The sequence below is a fragment of the Physeter macrocephalus genome, chromosome 14 (assembly GCF_002837175.3).
Source record: "Physeter macrocephalus isolate SW-GA chromosome 14, ASM283717v5, whole genome shotgun sequence".
NCBI classification, from domain to species: domain Eukaryota; kingdom Metazoa; phylum Chordata; class Mammalia; order Artiodactyla; family Physeteridae; genus Physeter; species Physeter macrocephalus.
The window spans coordinates 41709505-41717493 of NC_041227.1; the positions used below are offsets into that span (position 1 = coordinate 41709505).

General features: G+C 57.3%; 2 protein-coding genes across 2 annotated transcripts in view; both read right to left on the reverse strand.

Moving 5' to 3' along the window:
- Positions 1–3240, reverse strand: part of LOC114487540 (uncharacterized) — a 13253-nt gene extending 10013 nt beyond the window's left edge. Inside the window, exons 1-2 of the mRNA XM_028498005.2 lie at positions 3212–3240; positions 916–1108 (exon numbers count right to left, since the gene is read on the reverse strand). Of these exons, the coding sequence (XP_028353806.1) occupies positions 916–1108; positions 3212–3240 (222 nt within the window). The remainder of the gene's footprint in view (positions 1–915; positions 1109–3211) is intronic.
- Positions 3241–3360: 120 nt separating this feature from the next.
- LOC102994383 (cystatin-C) lies at positions 3361–7428 on the reverse strand. The gene is made up of 3 exons (XM_007100501.4): positions 7107–7428; positions 4250–4363; positions 3361–3700 (listed from the first exon to the last, which is right to left on the reverse strand). Exons 1-3 carry the CDS (start codon positions 7350–7352, stop codon positions 3617–3619), a joined length of 444 nt encoding a protein of 147 aa, XP_007100563.1. The 5' UTR covers positions 7353–7428; the 3' UTR covers positions 3361–3616.
- Between the last annotated feature and the right edge of the window lie 561 nt (positions 7429–7989).

Here is a 7989-nt window from a genome sequence, read left to right on the forward strand (position 1 = left end):
TTATTTGGGGCTTCCCTGGTGGCGCGGTGGTTGAGAGTCCGCCTGCCGATGTGGGGGACACGGGTTCATGCCCCGGTCCGGGAGGATCCCACATGCGGTGGAGTGGCTGGGCCCGTGAACCATGGCCGCTGGGCCTGCGCGTCCGGAGCCTGTGCTCCGCAACGGGAGAGGTCACAACAGTGAGAGGCCCACATACCAAAGAAAAAAAAAAAACATATTTAGAAATAAATAAATACAACATATTTGGAAATAAAATTTAGAAAAGAATAAAGAGGATGGCTCTTACCCAGTGGATATGAAAACATTGTATTAAAATGGAGTAGTTGGCACAGAAAAATGAACCTAGCTAGATTTAGCACTGAGATACAGAAAGTGACGCCCTATGCTGTGGGAACGAAAAGCCTCATCTTTTGAAGCAGTTCTTGGAAAATTCAATGGAAAAAAAAAGGCTAATCACCTCATTTGAAAAAATGACATTAGACTCTAGTAAGACACCACCTAAAACTAAAGTTTGTTGACATTCTGACTGGCGACATGAGATGCATTTATGTGACAGACTTCAGTGGCTTCATGTGTTGTGCACTGTTCTAGGTGTTTACAGACATGAACACATGGGATTCCCGCGACCCCACAAGGAAGGAGCTCTACTACCCCTCCCTCCACCCCAGAAGCGGGAGCTGGAGGTCACGTGGCCAGTGGGACATTCGCCCAGCCTCCCTGGGCATCACCCCTTCTGTGCCTGTCTCTCCACACACACCTGCCCCAGACCCACTGCCATGTGACACATCCCTCGAACACTAGGAGGTGCGGTACAACAGCCATTTTCTCTTGCTTGGGACTGTCATGTGACTGCAATCAGGTGACAGCCGGGGCTGGATGTCCAGGTGGGCTGGACATCCATGGTGGCCCACTCACCTGGCAGCCGGTGATGCCGGCTTTGGCCGGGAGCGCCTCTGGGGCCGTCTGGTGGGCACCCCGGGGGCCTCTCCACATGGCTTCCCCCAGGGCAAGTGTCTGAGGGAGCTGGGGGAAGGAAGCTTTCTCTGCAGCTTGAAGGTCACAGGGCCACTTCTTCTGCAGTTTTCCGTTGAAGGAGTCACAAGCCCACCTAGAGTGAAGAGGCAGCTTACAGACCCCACCTCTCAATGCAAGGAGTGTCAACGTTTTAAACCACTATAAAATGTAGTTAGATCAATGAGCGTTCATCCAGAGCCACGCCTTGTGCTAAATCTATTTATATGAATAGTTTCACTTCAGTTATACCCAAAGAGAAAACCCACAGCCCCCCAGTGGCGTCACATGTGCTAAAGCCCAGGATACAAAACCTAGATTTAACACCTCACCTAAGTGCAGTCTTGACCTTCCCCAGAAATGTCATCTTAACAGCATGGGATTTTCTGCTCAGCACAATGAGGTCACCTGTCATGTGGGGCCTCCCCATCCCCAGAGGAAGAAGAGGCAGCCTGCACAGTAAAACCCATGCCTTTCCCGCTCCCCTTCCTCCCAAAGATGTCTAGGCCCAAAATAACCCTTTTCTTTGGCTGACTTCCTCACCCACTCTCCTTTCTATAGCAACTTCCATGCTCTAGGGCTCCTCTGCGTGCCCTTCAGGTCCCTCTATGAGATGCTGCCACATTCATGAGCCATTGGATAAATCCAAGACCTTCAAATTCACTCAGTTGAATTCTGCTTTTTAACCACACTTATATTTACGTTTAAAATAAACAAGCATAAAAGTACAACTGTGCAGATGAAAGTTTCAGGGGCTGTGCTTCCTACCTAGACACACCGGTCTGGGTGACCTCCTGGTGAGTGAGGCCTCCCCGTCACACTGTCCCACCCCCTGTCCCACCTGGGGTGGCACCGACCTGAACCCTGCAGTGTGGGCTGCGGAAGCAGGGGCTGGGGGGTGGGAGAAGCAGGTGAGCCAAGCAAAGCACACCCCGACGCAGCTGCCCAGACTTCCACAAGGAACAGGGCATTGGAAGCATCACAAAGGGATGACTTTATGGGAAATCAGCCTAGCTGCTGGCTGCCTGTGGAAAGGCAAGATTTTCCACCCAGGAGGAGAGTCTCTGCAGGGAGGCCTTTGCCCCAGGCCACCACTTCTGTGTCCACAAGTCCCAGGACCCCCTGCAGGGCCCAGCCCCAGGTCCAAACCTGGCCAGTGCCAGGCCTGCAGACAGCGCCTCACTCCTTGAATCCCAAAGCCCTTCTGTTAAGTCAAGTCTGGGGTGAGAAGGCTCTGCCATGCGCTCGGTGAAGACAGAGATGGGGGGCGGCGGGCGGGGGGGAGCCCTCGGGGCCCAGTGAGTCAGGGGGCGGCAGGTGGAAGGGGACAGTCCCCACCCTCTTCCTGGAGTCCCGGTTCTAGCTTTGCAGGTGCAGCTGTGGCACCTGGGGTGCCAGCCTTGGAGTCATCTGGGTGAGTTCCCTCTGTCACTTCGCCTTCTGTGGTCACTGCAACGCAACAGGAGGGCTGGGCAACGCTGACCTGAGCATGGTGGGCATCTGGGAACACAGAGGAAGCGTCACCCTCAGGAGCGAATGGTCAACGCGAGGACAGTGCAGGGAGCGGGGTTGTTCCCAGTTTGGGGCACTAAATATCCACTCTGCTGCAGAACGATGGTGACACTAAGAGGTGACATTGCCTATTAATTATACAGTCCTTAGGAAAAGAAGAAGGCCCACTATGTGTCTTAAGTTCTACACCCCTTACTTGGAGTTCTGCGCTAAGACCCATTTTATCTAGGAGCCCAGAGAAGAGCAGGAGGGGTGTAAATCCGTAAAATCCTTATAGATTCCACGGCTCCCGAGATGTATCAGAAAAGGCCTGCTCTCATTCTATTGAATCCCAATTCTGACCTTGTTTGACCTTGATTCTGATCAGTATTCCCTCACTCCATCAGTTACACATACTTTTGGTCTGTTTCTTCGTAGGTACCCAAAGTTGTTTGTGGGAAGAGGTAGACATTAAATCATTATTTTGCTTCTACAGAACGTGACCGGTGAGAGTCATCCCAGGAGTCTGATCAGCTCAGCACGCGTGCAGCCCCTCGGAGGGTGACCCAGGTCTCGGGCTCCATCACCTCTCCAGCCTCCTGTCCAGCCCCAGCACACAGTCTGACTCATTTGCAAACACAGCAGCTGAGCCTCCGGGGTCAGCAGCTTAGGTCCCCGCTCCTCTCCCTTGTCTGATTATCAGGAGTACCAGAGCTGAAGGCCCAGCTCCCCTGCCATGCCCGCTCTCCGCCCCTCCCCATGGCCTGCCCTCAGAGCCAGCGAGACGGGGTGCCTCCATAAAGTAACTGCCTAGATCCTTCCCGCTGCACCGCCCGAGACAGTGAGCAACTCAAGGAGTAGCTGCTGTTACTTTTTTATTGCGTAAAAGAGCAGAGCAAGGGCATTTGGTTCACTTGGAAAGCAATTAGAAGAAAGAAATGAGTTAGAGCCCCTTAGCAGTTCAAAAAATGCCCAAGGAGTCTTCGCTGTGTGTCTGCTGGGACGGCACACGGAGGGCACATCCACCAGGCGGGTCACCCATCGGAGGGAGGTGTGAGCGCTCTGGGGGGGCGTGAGTGAGAGGCAATCAGCAGCCTGACTGATGCCCAGTCCCCTATTCATCCTGGCAGCTGAATTTCACCAGGGCGAAGGTGTTCATCCAGGGGACGACGTGAACGTGGAAGGTGCACAGCTTTTGCTGAGAAAGGGAAGAGAGGGATGGTCGGTCAGGGTTACAGTTAAAGAGGAAAGTGCACTGGCCCCAGCCCCCTCCCCCAGCGGGCTGGCACTGAGACAGGACCAGAGGGGAGGACCCAGGGGCTGGGACCCAGGTTCAGGAAACCCCCTGCAGAGGTGGGGCCCGGGAAGGGTGACAAAGGAGTGCAGCCCTCCCCGAGGCCGAGACCCCTGAGAAGGAGCCAAGCCCCTGGGAGAGTCTGGCCTTTGGTGAGCAGGTGGTATGGTGGGCCGGTTACAGGCCTCCAATTCCCTCTAATCTGCCCGGGGATGGGGGCGCGAGGCTGGGATTAAAGGGCCCTTTCTCCCTTCCCAGCAAACACCCGCAGCTGGGTCCTCCATTCCGCAGGCAACAATCCCCAAAGCAGACGGTGCCCCAATTCCCCGGCTAAAGCCCCATAAATCCAGAGCAGTCACGTGCACACACATATCCTTCCCCTCACAGCCCTGGCAGGCACCCACGATGCGCCCCCATGGGCACCCCCAACCCCTGCTCCCATCAGGCACGTACATTTTTCAGGTGTGGCTGGTCATGGAAAGGACAGTTGTCCAAGTTGGCCTGGGACTTTGTACACGTGGTTCGGCCAACCTCCACGTCCAAGAAGTAGTTCATCCCGTACACAACCTGGACACGCAGAGAACACACACACTCACAAAACCTGCCGGCTGCACACACACAGGCACACGTGGTTACCTTCTTCCCACCGCCTCCCCCACCCTTCACAGGCTGCCAGAGCCACACCCAGGAAGCACAGCAGCCTCCTGATGGCAGCTGCGCCCCAGGCCCTCCCTGGAACTTGTTTACCAGCTGCTCCAGCAAGGCATCTCCCACAGGAACACAGAGGGGGAAGCCAGGGACCAACACTCCAACTGGGTCCAGGAACAGAAGGCACAGCTCCGAGGAGCCAGCCAGGGTACAGGCAAGCAACTGGCCAGCGCCCAGAGCCAGGGAGGGGACTGAGCGCAAGGTGGTGGCCCTGTGTCGGAGTTCACACTGCATCTGCAGGAAGGCTGTTGCCTGGTGATTACACTTACGCTGAACTCCAGTCCCCAGGGTGGAGCCCACAGCGTCCCATTCCCTGCATGTAGCTCAGGTTTATTTATTCCCTCCCAGAACAGAAGAAAATGAGAGCTTCACGTTCGCGGACGTTAGGCCAATAAAAGACTGCCTGGAATGCCTTCCTCTTAGGTGTGATTTTTGACGGGAATATTTCTCAAGTGTGTCATATATTGCGTGCCTTTCACACTTGAGATTACAGAATAGAAGTGAACTCTAGGGGGCTTCCCTGGTGGCGCAGTGGTTGAGAGTCCATCTGCCGATGCAGGGGACACGGGTTCGTGCCCTGGTCCGGGAAGATCCCACATGCCGCGGAGCGGCTGGGCCCGTGAGCCATGGCCGCTGAGCCTGCGCGTCCGGAGCCTGTGCTCCGCAACGGGAGAGGCCACAACAGTGAGAGGCCCGCGTACCGCAAAAAAAAAAAAAAGCGAACTCTGGCTTCACACAGGTATCCCAGACATGCCTCGTTAGAACCTGGAGAAACACGGAATGAGGGGCCAGGGACCAGGCTCCAGACCCCACCTGGTAGACCCATGATCCCTCTGCTGTCAGCTTCCCCATGTGGCCAGTGAGCTAGTGTCACACTGGAGAGGAGCAGGCTGGAGGGGACCTGGTGAATGGAGAGGTACTAGCCAAAGGGGACAGCACCAGTCCACTGCTGCAGAAGGAGAAATGGGTCTGGTCTTGACCCATCTTCTGAAGTTTCAAGAGAAGGTGGCAGGGAGCCCTATGGCTGGCAGCAGGACCACACTCTCGGGGCTGTGTGGCTGTGTCCTGCTCTCCAATGGGATGTAGGCCAGATGGTCTAAATTCTAGCCTTCCTTCAAGGACCAGCACAAGGCCCTGTAGCCCGTCCTAACTCTCCCTCCTGCCCTCTTCTCAACTCTGACAATGGGCTCCTTATCTGGCCAGAACCCCAGGCAGGCTGGCAGAGGCAGAGGTCAGGCTGTCAGCGACCGTGTGCCCATCTCAGGGTGGGAGTGACATGTCACAGCCCAGAGGCTGCTCCCATGGATGTGACCTGCAGGCAGAAGCGACGGTCCAGGAAGCTTTGTATTCTTATGCCAGAGCCCCTGCTCTGGGACACACTGGACACCACGGGCCAACTCACAGACTTGTGTGTTTGCTGATAACCTCCGGGTGCTCTGGAGGATGTTCAGAGTGTCTGTCCCCAATGCCACTACACGACAACACGGTGGCCAGGTACGTTTAGTGGCATCTGCTGACAGGAGGCTCAGAGGGGAGCATGCCTCTTCTGTGTGACCCGAGGCTCGCTCATCTCGAGGAAACATCAGGCCAGCCCAAACCCACCTACAGTCTGAGCCACAACTGGCTGGACCCTTCAGAAACAACGCCAAGGTCATGAGACAGCCCAGGGGCTGCTCCAGAGTAAAAGGGGCTGCAGGACAGTGGCTGCATCGTGTGGCCTGGGAGTGTCCTTGGCTATAAAGGACACAGTGGGATGATCAGCGGCATCTGAATAAGGCCTGTGTATTAAAAAGTCCTGATTTTCAAAACTGTATTGTGGTTATGGGAGAAAATGCCCTTGTTTTTAGGAAATATACACAGAAGTGTTTACCTTCAAAGGGTTCAGAAAGATAAATGCATATATACATCCCTACACACATGTACATGGGGATGAGGTGGATCAAGCAACTACGGCAACTTTTTAACGTTTGAAGAATCTGGGTGAAGAATCTACAGTGATTCTATGTGCTATTTTTGCTACTGCTTTGTAAGTCTGAAATTATGTCAAAATAAAAAGTTAAAAGGAAAAAGTGCTTAAGGGCATTCAGTGGCAGAGCCAGGAGGGCAGACAGGTGTGGGTCTGTTTTTACCTCGCCTGGGGTCATTTAGTTGACATCTCGCGCCAAGCCCCCGGGTCCCAGGAGGCTGGGCCCTGACCCAAGCGCCGACCCAGAGGGCCGGCCGGTCCCGCGAAGGGCTGCGGGAGCCGGAAAAGGCCGGGGGCTGCGCCGGGGTGAGAAGTCCGTCCGCGTCCTTTGCGATCCCCGGGGCCTCAAGGGGCTGGGGGCTGCCCTCCCGAGAGCTGGGGGGACGGGGCTGGTGACCGCGCAGGCCACGCCCTCTCGGGGGCCGGCCTCCCGCATTCAGGGCCGCCCGGCCCCGGCGCCCCTGCCTTGTAGCTTGGCCCGGCACCCCCGGCCCCTGCACCCGGGGCTCCGCGCCCCCTCCCCGGCCCCCGCATCCCGGCCCTGTGCCCCCTCCCCGGCCCCTGCACCCGGGGCTCCGCGTTCCCTCCCCGGCCCCTGCACCCCAGGCCCCGCGCCCCCTCCCAGACGGGACGCACCTGCTTGAAGGCGCGCACTACGCGCACCGCGCGGCTCTGATAGGCGTCGTTGCTTTGCTTGTTGTACTCTTTGATGGCAAAGGACAGCGCCTCCTGTACGCCCTTCTCGTTGACGTCCGCCTCCATCAGGCCGCCCACCAGGCCTTTCTTTCTGGGGCCCTGCCCGGCCGCAGGGCTCACGGCCAGGGCCAGGGCGAGGGCCAGGACGGCCAGCAGAAGCAGCGGCGTGCGCGGGGATCCGGCCATGATCTCTCGGAGGCGGACGGAGCTTCCGCAGAAGAGCGATCCGATGACACGAGCGCAGCCCGGCCAGCCACCGAGATTTTATCCCTGGGCCGCCCCGGATCGCCGCGCCCCCGCCCGCCTGGCTCCTCCTCTTCCGCCCCTCTCTCCCCGCCCGCCCCTGTCCTCCGCCCTAGTCCCGCCCCTCCCCCAATCCTGCCCCTCCTCTCGCTTCTCTACCCGCCCGAGCCCGCTCACTCCTTGCCAGTCCCGGCCGTCCTCTCCGAGTCCCGTTTTCCCACTCCCGCGCTCCTCAGCCCGACTCACCCCGGTCTCGCAGAAGGTGTCACTTCCTGGAGGCCGGCGATGCTTGTAACCCCGAGCCCTGTCTCCTGGTCTGAAAGGGGGAAGGGGCGTCTCTCGTCCCCCCGTCGGCTGTCCGCGTCTAGGAGTCCCCGGCGCACAAGGCTGCAGTTTCCGAGGCAGACGATGGAAGACCTCGTGTGCGCCCCGTCCTGGGGGAACTTCTTTGCCAAACATAAATGAATTAACCTTTATTTGAGAAAAGCTCATCGGGTTCTGCTTCTCACAACTCATTTATTTATTCAGCTGGCACACCTTTCTGGGGCTTCTCCCTGGCCAGAGCGTCTGGGGCCTGTAG